This window comes from Pogona vitticeps, chromosome 2 (genome assembly GCF_051106095.1).
Source record: "Pogona vitticeps strain Pit_001003342236 chromosome 2, PviZW2.1, whole genome shotgun sequence".
Taxonomy (NCBI): Eukaryota; Metazoa; Chordata; class Lepidosauria; order Squamata; family Agamidae; genus Pogona; species Pogona vitticeps.
The window spans coordinates 51,905,494-51,932,808 of NC_135784.1; the positions used below are offsets into that span (position 1 = coordinate 51,905,494).

The 27,315-nt window shown below is 42.4% G+C and overlaps 2 protein-coding genes across 12 annotated transcripts in view; both read left to right on the top strand.

Annotated features, from left to right (window-relative positions):
* Positions 1–6,198, top strand: part of LOC110077687 (contactin-4) — a 546,252-nt gene extending 540,054 nt beyond the window's left edge. For all 6 annotated transcript variants that reach the window (XM_078385216.1, XM_072989453.2, XM_078385218.1 and 3 more), the window contains one exon: positions 3,490–6,198. In XM_078385216.1, coding sequence (XP_078241342.1) covers positions 3,490–3,587 — 98 coding nt within the window. In that variant the 3' untranslated portion in view covers positions 3,588–6,198. The remainder of the gene's footprint in view (positions 1–3,489) is intronic.
* A 5,545-nt stretch (positions 6,199–11,743) lies between these two features.
* On the top strand, positions 11,744–25,573 carry TRNT1 (tRNA nucleotidyl transferase 1). 6 transcript variants are annotated; one of them, XM_020791031.3, is made up of 9 exons: positions 11,744–11,858; positions 12,471–12,669; positions 13,554–13,713; positions 15,794–15,987; positions 19,204–19,342; positions 20,710–20,836; positions 21,523–21,716; positions 22,231–22,484; positions 25,045–25,573. In XM_020791031.3, exons 3-9 carry the CDS (start codon positions 13,554–13,556, stop codon positions 25,291–25,293), a joined length of 1,317 nt encoding a protein of 438 aa, XP_020646690.3. In that variant the 5' UTR covers positions 11,744–11,858; positions 12,471–12,669; the 3' UTR covers positions 25,294–25,573. The 6 variants fall into 6 exon arrangements, with proteins under 6 accessions (XP_020646690.3, XP_020646693.3, XP_072845557.2 ...); XM_072989456.2 differs by having other exon boundaries at positions 11,753–11,858; positions 12,471–12,518; XM_078385219.1 differs by lacking the exon at positions 11,744–11,858 and adding an exon at positions 12,235–12,371.
* Positions 25,574–27,315: the final 1,742 nt, after the last annotated feature.

Below are 27,315 nucleotides of genomic sequence, written 5' to 3' on the forward strand. Positions count from 1 at the left end.
GCGACCAATGCCGTCTCTGTACCATGACGCGGCCTGAAGCCCGACTGGAATGGATCCAGGGCATCTGTTTCATCCAGGAGAGCCTGAAGCTGGTCTGCCACCACCCTCTCCACCACTTTGCTCATGAAAGAAATATTGGCGACGGGCCTATAATTGCCAATTTCGTCCACCGCCAAAATAGGTTTCTTTCGTATGGGCCTAATGAGTATCTCCTTGAGGGCAGGCGGAAACCTGTCCTCAAGGAAAGACCCATTTATTATTGCTGTGGCCCATTCAGTTGTTTTCGGCCTGGCTGCTTTGATTAGCCAGGCCGGGCAAGGGTCCAAGGAGGAGGTGGTGGCCCGACAGCGATCAAGCAGCCTGGCCACAGAGTCAGGCGTTACCGGCTGAAAAGAGTCAAAAATAACCGGGCAAGACGGAGCGCTGGACATCTCAGCTCGATTCACTGCATTCAAAAAAGGAGAGAGCTCCCGGCGGATGGCCTCCACTTTAGATTTAAAAAATGCTGCAAATTGGTCCAGTGAAAAACTAGGGGGAGGCCCATCTCCCGGACCAACTCCGGATAGGTCGCGCACTATACGGAAGAGCTCCGCCTGCTGGCTGGACGCTTCGCTTATCCAGTTAGCGAAGTATGATCTACATGCAGCCTTCACCTTATTCAGGTAAAGGTTAGTTGCGACCTTAACAGCTATCCAGTTGTTATCCGTCGGATTCTTCCTCCATCTACGCTCTAGCCTTCTCCTTATTCGCTTCATCGCCCGGAGCTCCTGATTGAACCAGGGCGCCGGACGAGTTCTGCGCCGGAGAGGGCGTTTGGGCGCGATCGTGTCTACTGCCCTGGTGGCAGCGGTGGACCAGCTGTCCACCAGGACGTCGACAGGAGCGCTAGCCAGGTCAGCCGTAATCCCTCTCATGGCATCCTGGAAACCAATCGGATCCAGTAGTCTTCGAGGGCGGGCCATAAAAATAGGCCCCTGCTCCCTGCGGAGGGGGAGGGCCACTGTGAGGTTACATTTAATCAGGTGGTGATCTGACCATGACAAGGGGACTGACACCAAGTCCGTCACCATCAGACCACTCTCGCCCCAATTGGAGGAAAAGACCAGGTCCAGAGTATGACCACCCACGTGGGTGGGGCCGTTGACATGCTGGGACATGTTCAAGGAAGCCATGGTTTCCAGGAACTCAAAAGCTGGCCCGGTAACCTCTGCCTCCGCATGCACGTTGAAATCACCCAAGGCCAGAAGCCTCGGGGAACCCAACAGTGCCGCGGAGACAAAGTCGGCCAGCTCCGGAAGGGAAGTGGCTGGGCCGCAGGGGGCTCGGTAGCCCAGCAAAATCCCAATTCCATCCCTGGCCCCTATCGACACGTGGAGCGCCTCTAGACCCGGCCTCACCACCGAGGAGCGCCTGGTAACCTCCAAGTTGGATTTATAAACAATGGCTACTCCCCCTCCCCGTCCTTCCAGTCTACCCTGGTGCTGGACATCATAACCGGGCGGGCAGATGAGGGCCAGGGGGGGACCACCCTCCCCATTGAGCCACGTCTCGGTTATGCATGCCAGGTCTGCATCCTTCTCCAGGATAAGATCTTGAATCAACTGGGGCTTATTGGATACAGACCTGGCATTCAACAGCACCAGGGTTAGAGTGGAAGGCTGGCTGCACTGGTTACCTCGATATTGAGGGTTGGTCACAGCCTCAGAACAGTGAACAGCCTTCAGACATCTGTTCACTGTTCTACTAACACGAGCAGGGACTGTGCCTACGCCATATCGCCCTCTACCCATGACCACCGGGATGTTAAAAGGCCCCTCACTGGGCAAACAGGCCTCCCACTCCATGCCAGACAGCAGAAAAAAGGAAGGAGGGAAGAAAAAATAAGAAACAAACACTAAAAAATATAGAACTTAACAAATAAACATAATACGTTATAATACAAAATTATAAACATAATACAAAGTAAATTAATTTAAATTAAATAATATATTAAAAACATAATAAACATAAATAGTAAAAGTGTTCCCCCCCCCATCTAGATCAAGTCCATCCTCTACCACCTCACAGCCTTGTCCTTTGAGTTTTACTGGTCTTGATGTATTTAGTAATGGTAGTAATTTTTCAAAGGCTGTTTGGAGTGGTGTTAAGTCCGAAGAAAATGCCGAAGTGAGAGTGTTACTCACGAGTTGGAACAAAATAATGAGAGCAGGCAGCGTCGGGGGCAACAAGAACCAGGCAAAAGAGTGATTAGTCACTGGTTTCCCCCTTACCCTTCCTTGAAACAGTAGCAAGATGTTTTTGCAGGAAGGGCAGGATGAGCAGTCCGAAGCTGGGAGAGGAGCTACCCGCAGGGAACCCAGCATGGCGGCCGTCCAGCAGGTTGGCTCTGTCTTAGGACGATAAAGATCTTCCTTCCACCACCTCACCACAGAAAATCCACCTCTACGCACAGCGGCCGGAGGTCCACTGATCTCACAAACAGCGCGGTCCCCGCCGCTGGCCCCAGGAGATCTAATAAGCCAGGTTCCAGGCTCCGGGCTCCGACCTCGACCATGCGGTCGGAGCGAAGATTTTCAAGAAGGGAGGGCACCCAGCCACCAGAAGTCGGTCCTTCTCTTCCAGGAAGGGCTCTTTCAGAGCCTGACCGGCGAGCCCGTTCTCTGGCAGGGCGACTCTTAAAGTCAGCTCCCCAACAGCGCGATCTTAAAGACAGCTCCCCAATCAGCAGGAAGGCGAAAGCGCCCGAGATACCACTCCCTGGAGTCAGCGAGGCACCCGAGCGTCCGAGCTCCGCTCAAGCCGGGAAGCCCAGATCGAACCTCCCCGGCTCCGCGTGTAAGCTCCGGCTCCAGCCCCGCGGCCCCGCACTCGATCCGGCAGCCAGTAATTGGAGGGTGGGGAGAGGGTCCAGAGAAGAGGGGAGGGGGAAAGGGGAGAGAAAAAAGGGAGAGGGGAGAGAAAAGAAAGAAAGATAGCAGAAGAACACAAGAGGCGAACCGGCGCGGCGGAGGTAAGCGCTAGCCGTCCGCTACGGACGCCATCTTCTTCTCTCAGTTTGTCAGTGTAAAGACTGAAATCCAGTAGGAAGTTACAACTAGAGTATGCCCATTGAATAGGTGGGGATTTGAATCAATTCCTCCATAATTTCCATTGATTCAGTGGGCCTAATTTAGCTGCAAGTTACTTCTGGATTTCAGCCACTGAATCTGCATGATTTTACTTGCATATTTGTATAATGTAATAAAAGGTAACAGAGCACTTTTGTTGATTAAAAAGCTGTTCTATGGATGTTGAATTGGAACACCCCCCAAAACCTAGTATTTACCACTGTTGCCTTAACATAAACCACCTTATTTGGATGGGTAAGCGCAGCAGGTTTTTTCATACTCTTGAATACAGAATCATCATCAATTTGAAACAAACATGTTTGCTTTGACATATGAAGCTGAATTATATTATAAATCATAATTTCTTTTTTCCTTCTCCTAGGATATGCGAGAGGGTCAAGTGCTTCAACTTCAAATGCCTGTACATTGTCAGCCATCAGCACAATAATGATTTCCCTCACAGCCAGATCAAGTTTATGACAAAAAAAAAATCTGAAGGACTTCCTGTTTATGATATAACTAAGCAACATTTAGCTAGTTGTTTTGAAGACACCCAGTACTAAGTAATATTGTTGTTCAAGTACATCTTACTACTGGAAAAAAATGTTTTATGCTTCTCTAGGAATGGCATTATATTGTACTTCCTCAAAGCAAATATAGCTTTGTCTGAAGTTTCCTTGGAAACTCCGCAATGCACTGAAAACATCTGTAATATGATGTTACCAAAGCAGTTTACATATGTCCTTATATGCATATTTTTTATTATATATTTAGTGTTTTATAGACTTTTTTAAAGTTAACATAATGATGTAGATATTAATTTCTTTTCTCCTCTGCTATGAAATGCTACTGATGACATTAACATTGCAAATATATATATTATTTCGGAATGTTTAAATGGCCAGAAGGTCGTGGTTCTCAGTAAATTGGTTTCATATTGATTGTATAGTTTTACAGGAGTGCACACTGACTGATTTCTGTTGGCTTTGATTCATCCGTGACAGCCTCTGGACACAGACAGGATGGAATCTCCATAGGCATTCCATATCTCCCCTCTCTTTCCTCCTTGCCTTGGCCCTCATGTTTGCTGCAGCTGTTTAAGGTGCATACTGGTGCAGTAACATGATATGGGAGATAGCCTAAGATACCCTTCATGTTGTTATGTAATGACTCACTCCTCCTCAGGTCCAAGAGCATAGGCCATTCCCACAAAGAGGAGATAGGAGTGTGCTATTTTGTGACTGTTAAGTCAGGAGTGCTCTAAGGCAGTGGTCCCCAACCTTGAGTAACCCAGGTGTTCTTGGACTTCAACTCCTAGAGACTCAAACCAGCACAACTGGTGGTGCAGGCTTCTGGGAACTGCAGTCCAAGAATATCTGGGTAACCCAAGGTTGAAATACCACTGCTCTTAAGGTGTAGATTTCCTCCCCTGGAAGGGGCCTAGACTCAGTGATCTTGGGCTCCCTTCAAGCTCTACCCTTCTATGATTCTATATCCCTGCCACAGCAGGAGAGCCAACTGAGGGCTGGGGGAGGGAAGTAAAGAGGAAATGCCTTTGAAGATCCCCTCTGTGTAGAGAAGGGGGCTGACTAAGCTGCTGTTAGGATGATCTTGCTTATATCTACGTATTATTTTTCCCATATAAGGTTTCATTTTTGATTCATGATTAAATGAAAATGTATTTGCTTTTAAGTTACTGTAAATCAACTGCATATCTGATACATTGATGATGCTTAGCAAGATTTCATTTGAATGTACCGATTTACCTTTCTTTAGCATTTAACGAACATTAAATTGATGTTGATTCCATTTTGCTGTAATCGTTCCTATAGTAATGCGGGAGAGACATTCCTATAGCAAGGAATACAATTCTGAATGTGGTGAAGATCTGAAAATCTACCAATTGGATGGTATAATTCTGGACTCATTTTCATCAGGAAGGGCTGTGCCTGGGAGACTTTAAATGAAGAACAATTCTGCTGATTTTTTTTTGTCTGAATATAGATTTCTTTTGACAGGTATTTGTCTACTGTAATTCTCTTTAGGTTGGTTTCATAAACTAAATTACAATATTACCTGTGTTTATATTATCTTGTTTGATAATTGGGCATAAGCAAAATGTAATAATATTCCAGTGAACACTTCTCCAAAAGGCCTTGTTCCATTAAAAAAACACCATATATACAGTGTGTCTGGGTTTCTCTATGCCCTTCCATTTGGCTTCTTTATTTTAAGATTTCAATGACTCTTAGCTATTTGCTAGCACGATTGAAATCTGCAGTCTTCTGTACTGAAGATCAAGGTTACATTCCTTGACTAGGTCATCATAGTTTAGCATGTTGATAAAATTCCATTCAGATATGACAATGAGTGTAGTCTGTCATGAATTTTTCTTGTGCAGCCACCTTTCATTCCAATAAAATTTGTGGTGGAGCAGAGCTTGGTGAATGCCCCAATCCAGTGACTTGAGTGTGTATGCAGTGGTTTTCACGCACCCATGAAGTTCTGCAAAAGCTGTGCAGAACTCCATCTGTGCACCAGCATCCAACAGTACTGGATTGTGGCCAACATTTATAAGAAAAAAATATATTAATATAAAGAGGTTTGTTACTACAGGAAATTTTTGTATGTATCTTCAGATGGATCAATAATTAAAGGTAATGAACTTTTCTATTAAGTTTTCCCAAGCTTAAAAATGCACTGCAGAGGTTTATAATTTGTTCTTCCTGATAGCTGAAATTTGCCTGTAACTTGTCTGTTTTGCTTCCAGAACAATACAAACTAACTTTTAAACCTTTCAAAAATATATTTATTAAGTAACTCATAATCAGGATTCCACTTGTGTAAGTCAGGGGTGTTAACCAGAGAAATATTGTCAGTATTTCAAGCTGTGTTCCTTTCTTAGTTTGATATGGCTACTTCTATGTAAAAACAAAAACAAAAACGCAAAAAAACACAAAAGAAAGAAAATGAAAGAAAAAAAAGCTTATGTAGTTTTTTTCTCCCCAGTGTAAATGATATTTATCAGTGATCTAGCAGATGTAATCTTTTTTAAAGTTATTGGTAATAAATATTCTGTTATTTGTAAACATTCTAATCTTCAGGAGCATTTTTCCTATATTCTTGAGCTGTGATTCTGTGAGTGAGTGAGTGAGTGAGTGAGTGAGTGAGTGAGTGAGTGAGTGAGTGTTTAGCATCTGTGGACTAAGGAAATGTTTCAGTAGTCCAAGATGAGTGACAATATTCTCAGGGCCAAACGAGATGGCTTAATTAAAATGCAAAGTAACTCTAAAATAAATTTTAATGTCAGGTCCATTTTGAAATAAAATGTCATGACACTGATGCCACTGGGGAAATAACGGAGGACGTGTCTTCCCCTTTGCAGGCCACTTTGCCAGAAGCCCCTCCTCTGCAATTTCATAATTTCCTAATATACCTACAGCTCCTCTGTCCCCCATGTGTATGTATGTTTGTGATAAGCAATAACAATATTTGGAATTATTATAGGAATGACATCTAAAATAGGATATTTATTTATTTATTTTATATCCCGCCTATCTAGCCACTTAAGGCCACTCTAGGCGGCTTACAACAAGTGCAATTACAATAAAATTAAGACAATTTTAAATATGGGGAAAACTTAGACGAAAAGGGACAAAGATGAAGGGAGAGGAGAAAGAGGAAAGATCAGGGAATGGCTGAAGGGAAGGCCTGCCGAAACATCAGTGTTTTTAATTGATTTTTTAAAATACCCAGTGAGGGAGCCGTGCGAATGTCAGGGGGAAGGTTATTCCAGAGGCGAGGAGCCACCGCCGAGAAGGCCCGATTTCTTGTCTTTTCTTTCCGGGCCTCCCTCGGCGTTAGGCTCCTCAGCCTCACCTCCTGACTCGCGCGATTGACATGGGTAGAACTTGGTGGAAGTAGGCGATCTGCCAAGTATTGAGGCCCTAAGCCATTTAGGGCTTTGTACGTAAGCATCAACACTTTGAAGTCGATATGCAGGATGCTATGCTATGCTTACAATATGCTAGGGAGAGACAGGTGAAAGACCATGGACTAATGTCCTCCTAAGGCAGGGGCGTGCAATTAATTTCTATAGGGAGCCATATGAAAAATCTGAACTGTGTTCGGGGGCCAAACCAACTTTACTTAAAAATAAAAGATAAGCAACTGATCAACTTTAGACAAAAAGTTAAAAATGGTTTTGATGTTCAACTTGTTCAGTGAGAGAAATCCAGTCTGTCTTGGGCTTGAACACCGGACTGGAGCGATGACCAGCGGGCAAGACAGGAGCAGCTCGCGGGCCGTATGTGGCCCTCAGGCTGCACTTTGCCCAGGCCTGTCCACCAAAGAGGAGACAGAACAGTGAGCCAGGAGTAGAAATTCACAATTCCTAACTCTCCGACTCTGCCACTTCTCTCTCTGGGCTTCCTTTGTGCAATGCATTGTTGCACCATTTTCTCTTTCCATGCCACAAAATGGTTGCTGACGTCTTTTCTGGGGCTATTTAGAACCACAGAAATATTTCCAGAATTTATTAATATCTGTGTTGCTTACAACACTGTCAAGAGCTGTCACATAGTTCTTGCTTATAGGTCTTGCTTAATGCCACCATCAGATAAATTTAAAAGTGAGAAAGGAAGGTAACTCTAAACGTTGGTTACAAGAACAGCTGAGTACGGTACAAGATACAGCTGTGACAGTTTGCTGGGTTCAGAGAACCCTCTCGTAACTGCTCAACCATACTACCCTACTGATCCTAAAATGGGTAAGCCCAAGAGAGAGAAATGTGATGACTAGAGAACCTGTCTGGCCCTGGTGCTTCCCAACACTACCCAGTCTACCCAGAGTGGACAGTACATCCAGGGAGTCCAAAAATCCACAAGGCTAGGCACGCAGAACCACTAATTTACCTAATACAGTACACATCAGCATAACATCAACATGGTTTTGGAGCCACAGACTGCATCCTTCCCAGAATAGCGTAACAGTTCTCAGGTAATGTCCACCTGGATGTTAATAACACTAAAACTCCAGTGGCTGACTTTCATTTTCATATACGAGACATTAATCATTATTAATATTCATAATCAGTAGCACAAACATACAGCTAGTCTTGGGTTTTATTTATCTTAATAATGATGGTGGGGGAAAATACCTCAGAGCAGATAAAAGTGTGCACCAAAATATGTGGAGAAGAGTCTCTATAATCTGCCTTATTTGTATCTCAGAAAAGCCAGCACCATTTTCCCCTCTGGAGGTCCAAAAAGGGCAGAAGCCATAGAATCATAGAGTTGGAAGGGGCCTATAAGACCATTGGGACTAAGCTCCTGCTCAATGCACGAATCCAAATCAAAATATATCTTGGCAGATGGCTAATTTTCTCTTGAATGCCTAAGCACTGAAGCACTCACCACCTCTTAAAGTAATTGGTTCCATTCCATCCTTATTAAGTAATCCACTTCTTGATCTTCACAGCTGTGACTGGTTAAAAAGTATTCTACAAAACACAATACAAGCAACAGCTGCAGGTAGAATCAAACTGCACTTTAAACTTTTGATTTGTGGTCATGCAACACTTCTGCTACACAACTGTAAGAAACAGATTAGTACAGGTAAAGGTTAACCACTTACAGATGTTTTATAGGCCCCTTCCAACTATATGATTCTTTGGTTCTACATGGTGGCATTGCTTGCCAAAGTTGGTCCAGATTATGACCCCTCTGTGGAGGATAATATGCAGCACAGCAGCCATTTAAGGAGGTAACTGATGTCAATTGCCCCAGTTCACCAGCGCAAGGGGTTCTTGCACACTGGAGAATGTTACCTCAACTGACACAAGTTGCTGTAAGAGCGAAGGCCCTAACAAGAATGCTGTGTGCAAGACCCCTTGGTGTCTTTGAAAAGCTCGATGTGACTCCTATGTATATCACACAATTGTTGACTAACTGAGCAGCCCATATTTAGACCATGATTCTGCTTCTGGCTTCTGTCCACAACTGTAATGCTTGTCATTCATTATATGGTAAATTCAAGCAATAGCTTCATACCAAGACCAAAAAGAAAATACTAAAGACCAAAAAACATCTCTCCCCAAATTACGCTGTGGGACACTGCCATCTTCCTGTACTGGAATCCAACTTAGTATACAGTATTCTTATATAAAATCTCATTTTGTTTGGGTTGGCATTCAGAAAATATCCTCTAACCTATGGCAACACTGGTTGGCTAGATAGGAGTCATTCATCCATACTTTGTTTCAAGATTCTGGAGGTTGTTACTCAGACTATAGCAAACAAGATGTAATTACAGGTGCTTGTAGGTTCATTTTCTCTCTCTGTGTGTGTCTGTGACTATGTAAAGAAGGCTGCAGCAGCTGGACCCAGGAAACAAAATATGCTGCTCTGTGGATAAGCAAGCCTGGCAGATGCAGAAGCTTCCTGCCTCTCATCAACTGTAGTTATCTTGCACAATTTTCTATAAGGAGCAATTGGTTGGGGTACTCTAGAGTTGTACTATCTATAGAATCTCTAGAGACAGCAGTGTAATCCTTATGCACCAGGAAAGAAAAATCCACAAGATTTGATGCACAATATGCCTACAAGGTACCATACATGTTTTACAATATGGTGGTCCCTTGAAGGCTTGTAAACAGTGTCTCTAAAGTTTTAGCCATGAGCCTTATATAGCTATTGTTTTTTAAGACCAAGAGTGAAACTGAAATAGGAAAAAAAATTATCTTTATTCTATTTTGTCACTGGAATGCTTGCTTGTGATGCTGAAAGGTGTAAGTTTCACATAGACGGACACAGGCTTTGTATACAAAACATCTCAGATTTGAGTCAGAAAAAGGTGGAAAGGACTACACTTGAAAACCCTGAGTCCTGTTGCAGTCAGTGCAGCAGAGGCAAAAGCCAGACTACCTTTTCAGGCCAGCCTTTATGTACAGGCAGGCTTTGGGCAACTGACTGATAGCCAAGAAAAAGACTTTGAAGATTCCATACCTGTTTTTGATATACTTTAAAACTGCTTTTAATTCAAAGCTCTTAAAAACAATTTATTTTTTAATTTTATAACTATTAGTTTTCATCCAAAATTTTTAGTTAATCTTGCTGTGAACTGCCTTGAACTCTAGTTTTAGAATCCAGATGGGAAATAAATAAATGATGGTGAACTAGATCAGTGGTTCTTAACCTTGGGTTACTCATGTGTTTTTGAACTGCAACTCCCAGAAATCCCAGCCAGCACAGCTGGTGGTGAAGGCTTCTAGGAGTTGCAGTTCAAAAACTCCTGAGTAACCCAAGGTTAAGAACCACTGAACTAGATAGTATGACTCATTACCACAAGCTACTTACGTTCCGAACTTTACTTCCTTAACAAAACATACTGCACAACACTTTCATTCTCTGTCTTACAACCAGAAGTAGGCAGCGGAACATGCAGACACTGTAACAACAGTGAAAATGAGATCCACCCCAACAGGCTCTTGGTAAAGGGAAAGGTTCCCCTTGACATTTAGTCCAGTCATGTCCGACTTGAGGGCGCGGTGCTCATCCCCGTCTCTAAGCTGTAGAGCCAGTGTTTATCCAAAGACAGTTTTCCGTCGTCACGTGGTCAGCGCGACTAGACACGGAGGTGGTACCTATTTATCTACTCGCATTTTTACATGTTCTCAAACTGCTAGGTTGGCTGGAGCTGGGAGAAGCGATGGGAGCTCGCTTCTGGTCTTCTAACCTTGCAACACAGAGGCTTCTGCAGTTTAACCCGCAGCGCCACCACATCCCAACAGGCTCACCTGGCCCTATATTTTAAACAAAATACATTTCATCTTACAACTGTTTTTCCTGACATTTTCACAGATCTATTAAAATTGTTCTTCATAATCGCACCATCCATATGACTCACATAAAACATTAATATTCATTTTATAGTTGAGACACGAATCCTGTATAGTTTTATACTGAATTGTACAAGCGAGGCTGATTCAAAATTGTGGTCATACAGCATGAGGATACCCTTCATGCATACCCATAAATTTTTATTTATTTATTTATTTATTTAATTCCATATTGACCACTCTAGGCGGCTTAAAAACGAAAACACACACGTGGCCCCTTGTGCAAAACCCCAAAGCAAGGAAGAATTAACCCGCTGGGCAACTTCTTTACGTAGGAGCAAAAGAAAAGCAAGGCCAACTGCAACTGGCTGAGGGAGACCGCGGCACAAATGCTGCGCTAGCCGGCATGCGGCCAGACCTGTGCGTTTACTCTTATGCGCCCACAGACAACCAAGAGGAGTTTTGGCCCTAAAAACCTACCACGCCGGGCATTGCAGTTTGCAGAAAGCTGGGAAGGCACAGAAAAACATCCCCAACAAAGCTCGCCAGGCTGTTGAGGCCGGAAGGTCCGGCGGGAGGGGAGGGGAGGGGAGGGGAGGGGAGGGGGGCTGATAAAACCAGAAGGTTTTGGGGGCGAGACCTTCGGCATAGGGAGGTCAACACGTGGCCGTGAGGGGAAAACAAACACCCCGCCGCGGCGCGCAGGCTTCTCGCAGCCAGCGCCCGCTTCCCCCCCCACTCGGCCCGCCGCAAGGGCGGAACCGCCTCGCCGGCCGGCCCGCCTCTTCCCTCCCGCCCGCCTCCTCCTCCTCCTCCTCCGTCGCGGTGTGTTGAGCTCACAGGACGGCTCGTCCTTAAAAAAAAAAGGCTGCGGCGACCGAGGGTGGCGGTCGGTGGATGGCGTCGCCGCCTGGGTGAGTTGGGGCTGGGGGAGCTCCGGGTCCTTCGCCTGCCTTTCGCTTGTGCCCTTAGAGGAGAAGGAGCTCCCCGGGCCGAAGCCGGCCGCCTTCTGCTTTCTCGGGCTGGGTGCCGGGCCGGGCCCTTCGCTGCTTCCCCGCAGCCTTTGGGAATGCGCGACTCCGCCTGAAACCTGGAGCTGGGTCGCCGCTCCCTTTGGGCAGCGTTAATTAATTTACGGTCTGGCACCGCTTGGGCCCGTTCCCCTCTTTCCCCCCCCCCCCCCGCCCGCGGGCGTCCGGCGTCTTGTCGGAAATCCCGTTAGGTGGGGTTGTGGGCGGCTTGCAAAGCCCATGCTCCACAATGAATGCTCCCCCATGTCCTTTGTTTGCAGCCTGCCTTTCCCGGTTGACTGGAGGCTGCCAGTGGTCCGAGGAGGTGAGGGGGGCCATAGCATCACGGGTACCCAAGGGCCGGTTCGAGTGCTATCGTGCATTCATTGCCTTTCCTGAGTAATAATAGTCGTGGTGGTAAGGATGACAGTTTGTACAGCACTACGTAGTTGTAATTCTTATTACATCCCTGTAGTACTATTACTAATTGTACTACTGTTGCTCTGCACCTTACAGATAGAGGCACTGAGGCGGAGACAGAGTGACTTGCCCACGATAACTCTGGTAGCATGGCTCGCAAACTTGGGGGTCCCCGGTGAGCTTAGGTTGACAGATTTCAGAAGTCCTGACACGTGACACTGTTGGCTAAGTCTCCTGGGAGTTGTAGTCCAAGAACACGTGGTCCTCCCCTCACGGAGAAGCACAACCCTAGTAGGTTTGTATTTGAACCGGAGACTTCCTGATTTGCAGCTTATTATCTCTTCCCCCCCCCCCCTTCTGCAGTAAACTTATTATTATAACACACTGTAACACTCCAGTTGGCATTATAGCTATACAGTATTCTCCTTATCTCTAGTTAAGGTTTAGTTTACTTTGGTTGATTTGATTTATGATACAGTGGTTCTACTAAAAAGTTGCTGCCTCAGCATGTTGGGAAAGGGAAAAAAAGAAAAGGGAGGAAAAAAGCAAAATGTGATAGCACTTTAAAGGCTGGCAGATTACAGTGAGAGGTTTCATGGATCAAAATCCAGTTCTTCAGGCACAATATTAAAGGGTAACATTTCTGACATTAGCGATCATATAGTAATGTTTTAATAATAATGTTTAAACATTTAATTAATTTCTAGAGATAATAAATAAGTTATTGTGTGAGCTCATGTCACTGAAATTATTTTCTGTTTGTGTACTGCTGCAGTTTTAAAAGTAATTAGACCTGATTATCTGGAGCAGCTGGGTACCTGAAATTTTGCATAAGATTATTTACCTGTTGTCCATTTCTGCATGGGAATTGACTGGGAGTGATAAAGACATGTATGTTTGAAACATACTGTATGTACAGTAGAAACAGTTACCTCAAGAGGTGGTGAGTGTTCCAACACTGGAGGCATTCAAGAGGAACTTAGATAATCACCTGCCAGATACCTTTTGATTTGGATTCCTGCCCTGAGTAGGGGGTTGGACTTGAGCCTGTAAGTTCATCCTACCAACCTCACTATTCTATGATTCTGTGATTCTAAGGAAATGTTTCTGTAGTAAGGAACTGAGGAGATCAATAATGCATCTTATTCAACAGAAATCACTTGTGCCTTTTTTCTTTAGATGTGGAGACACCTCTTCCTCGTGGGCTATAAGGCAGATTTTTCTCTTTCCCCCTGCACCAGGATAGGGGTTAAAATCCTGTGGCAGCATTTAAGCACAATGAAGCTAGAATCTCCAGAATTCCAGTCCCTCTTCACACCAGGCCTGAAAAGCATTGTAGGTATGAGTGCTTCATTTTCTGAGATGGTTTAAGATGGATCTGGTGGAAAAATGTTTGGGGGGGGGAACAACACTGAGAACAACAACCCACTGAGAACAAGGAACGTTAACAAAAAACTGAAGTATTTCTGTTACTGATCCAACACAGATTGGAATATTGCTACTGCTGAGGACTGGTGTAAACTAGTGACTTCAGCAGTAATGTACTTTACTAGGTAGGTCAGAAGGTACCATGGGAACTGATGTAGTTTACCCCTCACTGCACTGGCAGTGTGGTGAATATGTCAATAAGCTGTTTATTACTTCAAGTAAATTGTTCTTGGATGTGAAAAGCCTGCTTTAGTTCAGTTTGCTGAAACGTTTCTTTTTTTGAATACATGTCTTCAGTGTACCATCTCCCACTCTTTTCATGCCTCTTCATTCTCATCACAACCTTGTGAGGTGAGTCAGTCTTAGAGAGTGTGACTTGCCCAAGCTTACCCAGCAGTCTTCGAAACCAAGTGGGGATTTGATCCCAGTCCTTCGGAGTCTTTTTCCAATACACTAACCACTAGACCACAATAGCTCTTGTGAGCTATTGTACATGTAGACATTCAGTTGCATGATATCTTGGCTAGAATCCTACTGGGGATTTGACAGAGGTGCAGCGTTACCAGACTACACCAGGGGGCGCTATGGTGAAATGAACTGCTCAGAGATGAAACCAAACAGACACTGTTGTAGTGTAGGTAGAATTATTTACATTAAAGTTCATATATACAGGTACAAATACAACTTCTCTTGGTCTTTACACAGTCCTGGTCTTTCACAGTAGTTCTTCAGTTTGCAATAGTAAATTACAGGTTCAGTATCCAAAGATTGTTACCAATATAAATAGTCCAGCATCCACGAAGTCTTCTCCTCTCACCACGGAGATAGTCTTCCTCCAGGACCTTCCTCTTGCAATGTAGCAAGTCTTCATCCAGCGATGCAGCATAAATTTCTTTCACAATCAATGAGACTTATCAACCAAATAAACAGCTCTCAACTACACAACCACCAACTACCCAACAACTTGTGTCTGCTAGCTTGGCTAGCTTTATTCTTGGTTGCTCCAATTAACTTGGTTGTCCCACAGCTGTCTCAATTAACCCAGCTGTATTATTTTGGTACATGTTGCTCACTAAATTCTGATCCTGTTATAACTTATCCACTGAATTGCAATGAACAATTCCTAAAGGTTGATTTGAGACCTGTCAGGATTTATGTGTATTACTGAAAGCATATGTTTTTAAAAGCAAATTGCTGCCAATTAGACAGACCCAAGCCCAGGAACACAACTGAAATCTTGTTAATTAGCAGCGATTTGCCACTGCAGTTTATACATTTTTACTTAACACACATATAAATTGTCACTAAGTTTCACCCTGATATGTTTCTAAATATTTGTAGTGTCGTTGTAGAGTTTATTTTGGCTGGATGGGTAAATCTGGATGGGTAAATGGAGGCAAGGCTTAACAAGTGAAAGCAACCTCCTTGAGCTCTGTACAGAGAAAATCATAATCTTTCCCATAACACCGCCTGCAGAGTAGAATCTATTGCAACAAATTGAGCTTTGAGGTGAACATTGAGCCTTAGTCACCTTGAACAATGTTAAATTCATAGGGGATAGAGGTGGTTATTATGCAGTTATTAGGATTGACCTACTACACCCCCTGCCTGAAACTGGGTAATAAATTTCACCCTCAGGTGCTCAAAGCCAGCCAAGTTACTTTGTCTTAAGAAGGTGAAAATCTCACAAGCTCCTCTTGCCATTCTTAGCAACAAAACACAATAATAACACATTGCTAGCAAGTTGGTGTGCTTTCACAATACCCAAATTTGCTGCTTGAGGCAGTCATCTTACTCTTCCAAATATCGGGGCTGGTCTTATCATCATGCAGTAAGTAGAGCTCCTAATTTCTTTTTCCATCCTGGCTTCCTTCATTTACTCTATCTTCTCGTGAAACCACACATCTTTGGTGTAAATATGAAAGAGGAGCCAATTACTCCTTACAAAAAAATGTTTTCTTGATATTACTTATTTTTTTCCCCATTCACAGAATTATTTGACAAAGCAAAATATGAACTCAGGATAGCAGGAGGTGCTGTGAGGGATTTACTCAGTGGAATTAAACCAGAAGATGTTGACTTTGCCACCACTGCCACACCTACTCAGATGAAGGAGATGTTTGAGGCTGAAGGTATCCGTATGATCAACAACAGAGGAGAAAAACATGGAACCATCACTGCCAGGGTAAAACACTTTTATATTGAATTTAAAATCAATCTTCCTGGGTCTGGACCCACTGCCACAGTCTTATGACCCTCACACATCTGTGTATCCTATTTAGGCATCACACCTGAAAAGAGTTTGTGGAGAGGTTAGTCTGGAGGAACAATGTGGCTGAAAGCATACAGCAGCTTTCCACAACCTGATGCCTTCCAGCTGTATTGGACTGGGTGTTCATTTGTTTCCCAGCTCCTATATACAATGGTAGCCTGGAACACTCTGGGTTGGGATAGCTGGCTGAGATCATTGGTGGTCAGCCTGAGGTACTAGTCAAATATGTGCCGCAGTAGTCTGTGGCAGACAGGACAAGTCCGGGCCTGACATTGGCCTTGAAGACCAATAGATACTGCTGCTTGCTTGGTCTACTGCCAAGTCCTTCCAGTGAAAGGACTACAGGCAAACACTCTCCAGGGCACAGGATAACAGTATGCTTTATTTCTTTCTCGATTTTGTATTTGTTTTCAGTTTGTTCACTTGATTGCAAAACGAGCATTAAGGATACCAGTTTGTAAACGATAACAGGTTAAGCATTGGTGTTGGAACTACATGTTTTACTCACATAAACAGCCTAAGTGAATCCAGTAATAAGCCATCATTCTAAACATGTATGCTAAATATAAAGAATGAAGAGAAATAAATGGCTAGAATCCTGTTCATCAAGGCATAATGTAAAGTTAGGCTGTCATAAGTATGCTGGGCAGTCTGCCCCAGCAACAAGGACTGCAGAAGTCAATTGTGCAGTTGTTTATGTGGTTCCCATTATGACTTATTGCACAATGTGCCAGTGGAAGTGCTCCTTGAATAGTATTTCCACCTTGGTACGAGTGTTGATCACGCCTGGAGGCAGAAATGATGCAACTGAGGCTGTGTTATTTGGGGCACATCATGAGAAGGCAAGGTTCTCTGGGAAAGACAATAATGCTGGGTAAAGTTGAAGGCAGCGGGAAAAGAGGAAGACCAAATACGAGATGGACTAACTCCCTAAAGGAGATCACAAACTTGCACTTACAAGAGCTGAGCTGCAGTTCTAAGATGAAGATAAGTTGAAGGTAGCATAACAACACAGAATAACAACAAACATAGCTATTGCAGGCATAACTTTAAGTCAAAATAATTCCAGCCCATGTATTCATATACTTTTTAACTGCTGAATTGCATACTTAGAACTGACAAGAAAGGCCCATCCATCCTCCCTTAAATCAATTCTGTTGATAATGTAATTCCTTTAACATAGCCATACTTAAACATTATGGCTGTTTACCCACATCTTCCTATGCAATCATCTGATTATCACCATTTCCACTACATTTTAACAAACACATTAATATAGTTTTTGCATCTCTTGGCAGGCTGCACCTTTTTTTTGTGCTGTCAGTAGCACCATGATACATTTATCTTTACATTTTTTACTACTTTCCCAGAAAAAATGAGAGCATTCAGCCTTGGACTTTTCACATCTGCAATATATCATATTCTTTAATCAGTATATGTGGAGTTTAGTATCATTGATAGATTGATTTATAAAATTTTTATTTAAGATTTGCATTTATTAATAAGCTTGAGATCGTTTCAAAAGGCTATTTCCGCTCTATCTGTACTGGAAGATTATATCTACTTGGATCTTTAGTCCATTGAGCTTTGCAAATTGGACACAGGAAAATTAATTCTAAATCTGCAAGTAAGGAATAGAGTTTAATAACTGTTTTTAAGGGCCAAATCTAAAAGGAGTACTGTATCTTTAAAAAAATGCAGTCCAGGGTTGGCATATGTATTTATTATTTGCTTTGCAGTGTGTTGAAGTTGCAGATTATTACTCTGACTTAGCTTCATAATAAGGTATTCATAAGACATGTTCTTTTATAACCCAGTTTATAAAATACAGCATTTCACCCCAGGTGGTAATGGTAACTGTCTCATAAAGTGGAGTACATACTGGGTTAGAGTACCAGTGCCATCATCTCCAGTGGTCATGCTCCCTGGGGACAATGGGTGTTTTTGTCTAATGTTTCTGGATAGAGTCATGTTGAGGAGGACTGATCTGCAGCAGCACGTATTTTTGCCACAGTGATGATACATTCACTAAGAATGTTAGTCCTCATTAAGAGTCAAGAATAAATATATAAGCTTTTGGTGGGAAATAAGACTTAAGTAAGGACTACAGTGGGGTCCCGACTTACGAACTTAATCCGTATTGGAAGGCAGTTCTCAGGTCGAAAGGTTCTTAAGTCAAATCTGCATTTCCCATAGGAATGCATTGAAAACCATTTAATCCGTATCTGCTCTTTTCGTCCATAGAAACTAATGGGAAGCTGCTATTGCGCCTTCTGCCACTAGAGGAGGATATTTTTTCTTTTTTCCTTTTAACCTAAGATGACTTAGCTTTAAAAAAGGGGGGAAAAAGAGTTCGTAACTCGAATCTAAGTTCGTAAGTCGAGTCCATATATTCCTATGAGAGCGGTTCGTAAGTCGAAACGTTCGTATGTCGAGCCGTTCGTAAGTCGAGACCCCACTGTACTAACAGCAAAGATCTTGAGTGCGGGGAGATCTCAGGAAGCAGGGAACCCAAAGAGAAGAGGAAAAGCAAAGAAGACCTGAGGAATGAATAGGTGGAAGAGATTGGGGTTTAGTGATGCTGTGGGTTTGAGAAAGCAAGGGGTGAACTAGAGAGCAGGAGAAATATCTTCTGATTGGCCTTGTGCATATAAGACGGTTGCTCCTTGTTAACAGAAAACAAATATGTGTGGATGAATAGATAGGTGTTTGAGGGGTGGGTGAATATAGCATGCAGTGTAATGTCGTATACCAGTGCTTCCCAGCCTTGGGTCCCCAGAGGTATTTGGACTAAAACTCCCAGAAAATTTCGCCACTAGCCATGCTGGCTAGGATTTCTGGTATTTGCAGTCCCAGAACATCTAGGGACCCAAGGCTGAGAATAACTGTAGTATACAAATAATTCAGTTAATTTCTGTATAAAAAATTCCCTTATGTCTGAAGGAAGTGGGCTTGCCCAGAAAAGCTCACACTAAAATATAGCAGTTAGTCTTCAGGGTGCCTCAATAGATCTATCCATCGATCTGTCTATCTTCGTGATACGCTATCACAGAATAACATGGCTACAAAAACAGTGCTGTTTTAAAGAAAGAAATACATTTTAACTCATTTAATTTTTTTTCCTCGCAGCTCCATGAGCAGAATTTTGAAATAACCACACTTAGAATTGACTTGGTGACTGATGGAAGGCATGCGGAAGTGCAGTTCACAACAGACTGGGAAAAAGATGCTCAGAGGAGAGATCTCACTGTCAATTCTATGTTCTTAGGTAGGTTTTCCTTACCTTCAGGAAGCAGCATGTAAAGTCTGTTTTATATTTGCTTTTGACTGCCCGTCTAGCTATTTTACATGGGCCTTCCTCAATGTCTGCCTTCAGTACCGTCCATTCCTGTATATGGTGTCCTGGCATTAACCTGAAGGCAGATGATACATCAGCCTTGTTGAAACTTAGCAGGGTTAGTGTCTGAGCAGAGCCTCACTCTGCCACCTCCCAAGCTAAACATAGATAGCAGCATTGAATTCCTCACAGGCAAGGCAGGATATTGGCCATGGGGTACCCCAGATCCTGTTGTGTAGTTACACTCCTGTAACTACAAAACAGGATTTTGCCCATCACATTTATATAGATAGAAAGCTCACAGTAACAAACTGCCAATAATTAATTAGTTCCCACTTGGATTCCTTAGTGCATGACATTTGGGTGGTTTGCTGTGCGACCAGGAATTGGTGTATGGGTGCGTAAGAAATCATTAATTGGCAGTGGCTTATCATTGTGAGTTATACCATTTACTTTCCACCAGAGCAATAGAACTTTGGCTAACAGAATGACATGACACACAGTAGTGTTTATTATTGTGTGAGTTATTTTTGTAAATGTTCCTATTTCCATTCTGCTGTAAACCCAGGAGGTCCCCAGGCTGACTGATAACCTCCTCCTTGTGCATGTACAGTTCCATTTTGTTGCTATAAGGATCAGCACTTCGAAGAAGTTTACCATCATAGCAATACTTTATAATCAAGTAGATTATCTGGCATGTGTGTGATCATGGTAGATCATTCTGCTGCCCTGGCTAGGAATATTATTCTCTCAAAGCAAAATGAAGGTTTGTGCCAGCTCCTTTAAGAGTAGTTGCTAGCACATCTCCCCAAAAATTTTGGTATGCAACCTCTCTTCCTCCTCCTTACACCTTTTCATTGGCTTCAGCCCTTACCAGCTGGAAGATTACGGTAGTTTGTAATCATTTCCCCCCACTGACTGTTAATGTTAAAATAATGTGTGTAAGCTTGTTTCCATTAAGCCATGAGCATTATTTCTATTTTTTTGCTTTTGCAAATCTTTCTGCTTGATATGTTATGTTGGTAAGACATGTGAAAGCCTACAGAAACACAAATTATGTTGCTGCTAAGGATTACTTTGACAACGCTGAACATAAGGAGTCCCAATTGTCTGAACTGCAAAAAGGTACCTTCTGCTTCTAGTTACCATGCCATGGAAGACATGCTTTATAGTGCACGGTGTTCTTGGCAGAAGGATTCCTGAGCTTATGCTTCTTTGTTCTAGTGATAAAAATGAATGCTGGCTCAGAAAATACCATTTTAATTGAAGCTCTTCTCTTGGATATGGTTGATTTACAGGCTTGGATGGGACACTTTATGATTATTTCAATGGCTACGAGGATTTAAAGAACAAGAGGGTCAGATTTGTAGGGCATGCAGACCAGAGAATACAAGAAGATTACTTAAGAATTCTACGATACTTCAGGTAAGAGTTCTGTGTGTCTAAATAATACTAATAAAAGCATGGATAGGTTGCCATGTACTTGGCTATAACTTTTCCTTCATCTCTGTTTTGGTTTTGCTCACATGCATAGAGGATTGTAATGTGCTGACCATTAGCACGCTAGCACCAATTTGAACAAATGGAACTGTCTGCTTGTGGCACTTGTACAGTGGTGCCCCGCATAGCGACATTAATCCATTCCAGGATTAACATCGCTATCCGGATTCGTCGTTATGTGGGGGGGGGGAACCCATAGGAACGCATTAAACTCACCAGTAAGCGAAGATTCCCCCATCCGGCCGCCATTTTCGTGGCCCGGTAAGCGAGGGCAGGGCACGAAAACACTGCAGGCGGCCATTTTCTGCACCTGGCGGCCATTTTGGAACCGCCGATCAGCTGTTTTCTAAACATCGCAGTGTGAAGATCATTAAGCGAAACTCTTACTGATCATCGCAGTGCAATGTTTAGCCTATCTAAACATTGCAAAAAACGCATCGCTATGCGGATTCGTCGTTAAACGGTGCGCTCGTTAAGCGAGGCACCACTGTATATTAAATGCCTCAATTTTCAAAATGATGGCAATCAACCGTCCAACATGCACTTGCAATTTGACCTTTATAAAAACAATTGCTCTAGGTACAGACGCTGAGATTTATGTATTCATTTAGGTTTTATGGAAGGATATCAGAAAAGCCGGGTGTGCATGAACCCCAAACTCTGGAAGCCATCAAAGGAAATGCAAAAGGTCTTGCTGGAATATCAGGCGAGAGGATTTGGGTGGAGCTGAAGAAAATCCTTGCAGGAAATCATGTTAATCACATCATTCACCTAATGTACGAACTCGATACGGCTGTCTATATAGGTAAAGTCCACTGAATTTGTATTACTCTGTAGCCCAGTAAATTGGTAATGGGGAACTTATATTGTTAACTGTCCTGAAAGCATTGTAGTCTATGTATACTTCATGTTCTTCTGATAGGTATTGAGTCAAGAGCACGAAGGGGGGACATTGAACACCACCTAAGCCCTTGTGCCACAATGCTATCAGAGTCTTTGTGGTATAGCACTGGTGAAACATGAGTGGTAGTAATTCTGATCCTAGTGCTGTTGCCAGGGAACCGATTGTGTTTTTGCAACTGTGTTGCCATTCCTAATGTGATCCGGTTAGCTATGGTGTTTGTGCCCAGCATTTATATAGTGAATGTGTGACAATGCAGATGTTTTTAGACTGCAGCTCCTGCCTTCATCTTTGGCTATACAAGCCGGGGCTGATAAACTCTGATTTAGTTGCAGAGTTCCTCTTCTGCTAGCTTTTTGACTCCTTCGTTAACAGTATTCTCACATTTGTGTGTTTGTTTTTTTGTATGTACCCTCAGGATTGCCTGTTAATGGGAGTTTGCAGGAATTTGACAAAGTCTGTAAAAATGTTCAGAATCTGTTTCCAAAACCAATGACCGTTCTAACATCACTGTTAAAGGTTCCAGATGACATAATGAAACTGGATTTAAGGCTGAAAATTTCAAGGGATGAAAGAAACCTTGGGCTGTTTCTGTTGAAGCATAGGAGAGATTTAGTCAAAGCTACTGACACTACAGAACCACTTAAACCATATCAAGAGTTCGTTATAGATGTAAGTGTTACTCTGTATCACTATTTCATGTTAAATATTCTGTAGTTATCCCATGAGAGGCAATTTTATATAAGTGCCAGTTCCCCTTCAGCTTTCTGTTACAGGAGTTTCTCTAATACTTGTTACTTATCTAAGGTTCACTGCATATACAGTGGTGCCCCGCATAGCGACGATAATCCGTGCAGCAAAAATCGCTGCAAATCGGTAAGTGAAACAGCGTACCGATCATCGCAAAGCGATTTTTTTCCTATCTAAATCATTGCAATGTGATCGCTTTTGCGATCGCAAAAACTTAATCGCTATGCGGATTCGTCGTTAAACAGGGCGCCCGTTAAGTGAGGCACCACTGTACTGAATAGTGGCCTTGAAGAGTCGCATTGTTTTCACCTATGTTGAAACATCATTGTGGCAACATCAGACAGGTGAAATGTGGTCAAGCTGTGGTCCTGTGAGGTGAATTCGTATTTGGCTAACAGATCATAGCTAAAAAGATGTTGCCCGTCACTTTGGAGAGATGTTACAACTGAGGTGCCACATCACACTGTCTTGTTCCTTGTGTTGCTTGTCATCTTTATAAATGACTTGAAGAAGGGAGTAGAAAAGATACCCATCAAATTTGTAGATGAAACCAAACTGCAAAGGACAGCTAATATCTCAAGGAAACGGAATAGATTCAATATGATGAACAGATTAGAGAACTGGACCAAAACAAGGAAATAAATTTCAACAGACGTAAATGTAAAGTTCTCCATTTAGGCAGATAAAATGAGATATATAAACATAATGTAGCTGACACTTCATTGACTGCAGTATGTATAAATGCAGAGATCTTTATATACCCCCAAATTAAATGTTGAGTGAACAGAACAAAGTGGTGGTGAAGAAAAGTAATGCTAGGAGGTATCAACAGAAATACAGTGTCCAAAACAAGGGAAGCAGTTATACAGAGGTGCCTTGACTTAGGACTGTCCCGACTTACAACCATTTCGAGTTACAACCAGTTCTGGCCACAAAATTTTGCTTCTACTTGTGGCCAGAGCTTGGAGTTACAGCCAGAAAAAGGCGAGGAGTTCAGACTGCTAACCGTTGGTGGCGAAGAGGCTGCTGCTTTGTAGCTCTTTCGCCCCAGCGGTTAGAGTGTGCCAGAGGAGGCTTCGGACTGCCTGGTAAGGTGCTGCTTTCTGCTTTTAAAAATTGGCTGTTCTGGATGGGTTTTGCAGTGTGGGTTTGGCCTGGGTGTGGGATTATGTTTCTATGCTGTGGTGGGTCTTGCAGGATTTGTTTGCTTTTTGGTGTGGGTTTTGTTTTTGTTTTTGCATTTCTGATTGGTCTTGCAGTCTCTTTTTGCTTTTTGGGTTTTTTCTTTTTGCATTTCCAATGGGTCTTGCAGTCTCTGTTTGCTTTTTTGTGATTGCTTTTGCATTTCTGATTTTAGACTGCCTGGTAAGGTGCTGCTTACTACTTTTTAAAAACTGGCAGTTCTGGGTGGGTTTTGCAGCGTGGGTTTAGGCCGGGTAGTGGGGTTCTGTTTCTATGCTGTGATGGCTCTTGCAGGTTTCGTTTGCTTTTCGTTTTTTCCCCCTTCGGCCAGAACAGATCAATCACGTTTCTGATGGGTCTTGCAGAGTTTGTTTGCTTTTCTGGGTTTTTTCTCTTGGGCCAGAATGGATTAATTGCTTTTCCGATGGGTCTTGCAGGGTTTTGTTTCTGTTTTTGGTGATTTTTTTCCCTTCAGCCAGAACAGATTAATTGCATTTCAGTGAATTCTTATGGGAAATGATGGTTTGACTTATGACCATTTCGAGTTATGACCCATCTTCCAGAACGGATTAAGTTCATAAGTCGAGGCACCACTGTAACACTATATTCTGCATTGATCATACCCATGTAGAAGTAACTTTAGACCAGCAGTGCTGGTCATCCAGAAAACAAATGTCTTAAGTATGCAGTTCATCAGTTTACAGACGATCCTCAAAGTACGCCTTACTAGGTCCAAAGTAGCTGGTCTGAAAAAAAACCTGTAATGCTAAATATTCTTCTTTATATGTGTTGGAACATAACTAGTATTTTATAATCAGATGTTAATATTTCATAAGTGAGTTAGTTATTTGCACAAAGCTGAAGTAGTGAGCTCCAGATTTTATCCTTACATTTTGACAGCACCATTTAGGAACACACTATTATCAAACTAACTTCATTTGTTCTATAGTCCCAACTATAACAAGATCATTGAAAAAATGGAACTTGTTAAAGTTGACGCTTGCATCAGTTCTATTGATTCAGTGGCTCTTCATTTGTGGGGACTAACAATGGGTCTGTAGTGCTATTTTTGCTCTATTCCTTATACTCTTTCTCTTTTACCATGAAAACGGGCTCCGAGGAAAACATGACCTTGCATAGTTTTTAAAGAAAAAGTATCCAGTAGTGATTGTGCTTTCAAGAAGACATCTAATTCATGTGGTTTGAGATGTCTGCTTGAATTTAGTGGATGTTATATATTGCAGTGTGGCTTATACTGCTTAGATCTCTCATGTTGTTGTTGTCATGTCTTTTTGTGAAGTCAAGGGAGGCTGATGGAATATCCAAAATCTGTGAGCTTCTGAAATACCAAGGGGAAGAGGATCTTCTGAAAGAAATGCAGCAGTGGTCTGTCCCTACGTTTCCTGTGAGTGGCCACGACCTAAGAAGAACTGGGCTTTCATCTGGAAAAGAAATCGGCATAATCTTACAACAGCTACGGGATCAGTGGAAAAAGAGTGGATACCAAATGGATAAGGAGGAACTCTTAACCTATGTAAAGAAGACGTAAAAACAAATGGTGGTTGAAAATGTAAAATAATTTAGTGAATATTTGTCAAGCTCCAATTGTAATACTTTTACAGTTATGGAACCATTGCTATTTTTTCCTGATTTTTACAATTAAAATGTTCACAAGCTTTTGTTTTTGTTTGGTATCTGAATGGTTTAAAATACACTCCTGTACACTGAACTATTAAAAATATTATGTCAAATTCATGATGGTTTCACATGCAATTGCTGACTTCGATTTGATGTTGACCCTCAACTTCCAAATAAACATATTTTTCTTACTTTTAGTCAGCACCGAGACTCTGCTTTGGGGAGTATACTTCTAAATCTTATACATGCCTTCTGACTTCCAGGTAAATTAGTATAGGCTAGCAGCCCAGGACCTGGAATGATTCTGTGCTGAAGTAACCATCAGTTGAAATCAGCAGTTCCTTGGTTTGTAAACTAATTGAAATTTCTGGAAGATTTAAGTGCTTACCTTCCATTCCAAAACGCAAGGGAGCAGCAGCAGATGGTGCAGAAAGGGGTGGAAAGGCAGAGTTTTGGGTTCCATGGCCTCATGTCCCCTAAGCAAGCCCACCACTTGCAGGCATGACTAAAATAAGATTGAACTACTGGCCCAATTGCCCTTGGCTTCTGCAAGAGGAAAGTGTGATATTTCTAGTCTCTAGTAGAAAACAATCAAGTGAGCCCTGAAAAGGGTATTGTTTAATTAGTACTTTTATGAGATTGGAGGCTTTTCATTAATTTCGTTCCATTCATGTTGTTGGGGAAAAACAGTGACTAAGACTAATAGACTTAGCAGCTGAAGATTTGGCCAAATCAGTCTGTGACTTTCAAGTACTTTGTAACCCAAACTTCCTTATCATCCTGCTTCTCTTTCTCACCATCCCCAAAGAGCACTTCAGTCCTCCACTGGCCATCTCCCTAGAACCAAGTTTGAGGTCAGGTTTCTAGTTCGCCTGGTCAGCTTTCTTTGCTTGCTCTTCGTTTTTGCTTCCAAGTTTCTAATTGTTCTTTCACAACCCTTTGCCTGCTTACTATGGTCTTTCAGATCTGCCCACTGGGAATTTTTAGCCAGTGTTCCTGCAAAGAAATAAGTCTGCTCTGCTTGTCCATATGTACACCATAAGGACAGCATGTCCCTATTAGTGGCTCTTAACTGGAGATATATGACATTAAGATTATTAAACACCAGTTTTTATTAAACTATATATTGTAGATAAAGGGGGGAAAGTCAGGTATGTTTTGCATTTATCCCCAGTAAAATCTGGTCACACGTTAAAATTATCTTTTTGTTGTCTTTTGTATGTATCTTTTTGTTTTTATTATATTTTGTTTACAAGTTTCAGTATTATCAGGTGTAAGAAATAGACAAGCATATTGGCAACAAGGTTTTGTTTCAGTGAACTTTCCAATTTTTTTTACTTATTTGAAAACAGACTAACTGCTGCCTTGTTAGGTATTACTGCTAGAAATAAGATCAATTAGACTGGCTTTACACTGTGCTTTATTCATTGGTGGAACACCTCATTAACCATCTTAAGTTTACATTGGGTGGCTGTTCTTTTACATTTATTTTACAGCTAAATTGTTTCTTTTATATTATCAGAGTTAGCCATTGCAAGTGTGCTATCTTGGGGGAGCGGGTACTGGTTATAAATCCAGTTGAAATGTAACATGTACATGGAATTCCAACCTAAAGGTTTTCCAGTTAGATTCATTTCAGGTAGGCAAATTATTTGAAAATGACTTGTTCCCACTAGATGGCAGGACAGTAAGAATACAGATGTCTACGTAGCTTTACTTACAATTTGTATATTAGGTGATTTCTGCATAAGGAAATGGTAGGGCTTAAGATTTTATCATGGGAAACAATGATTCTATTTAGGTTTATTTAATCAGTGCTAACAAAAATAAGGTTAGGGAGTTGTCTGTGGCTTTTCATATGTACTGGACTACAACTACCGTATGTCGCTCACACATGCTACCTAAGGCTGATAGGAACTGAAATCCAGCATTT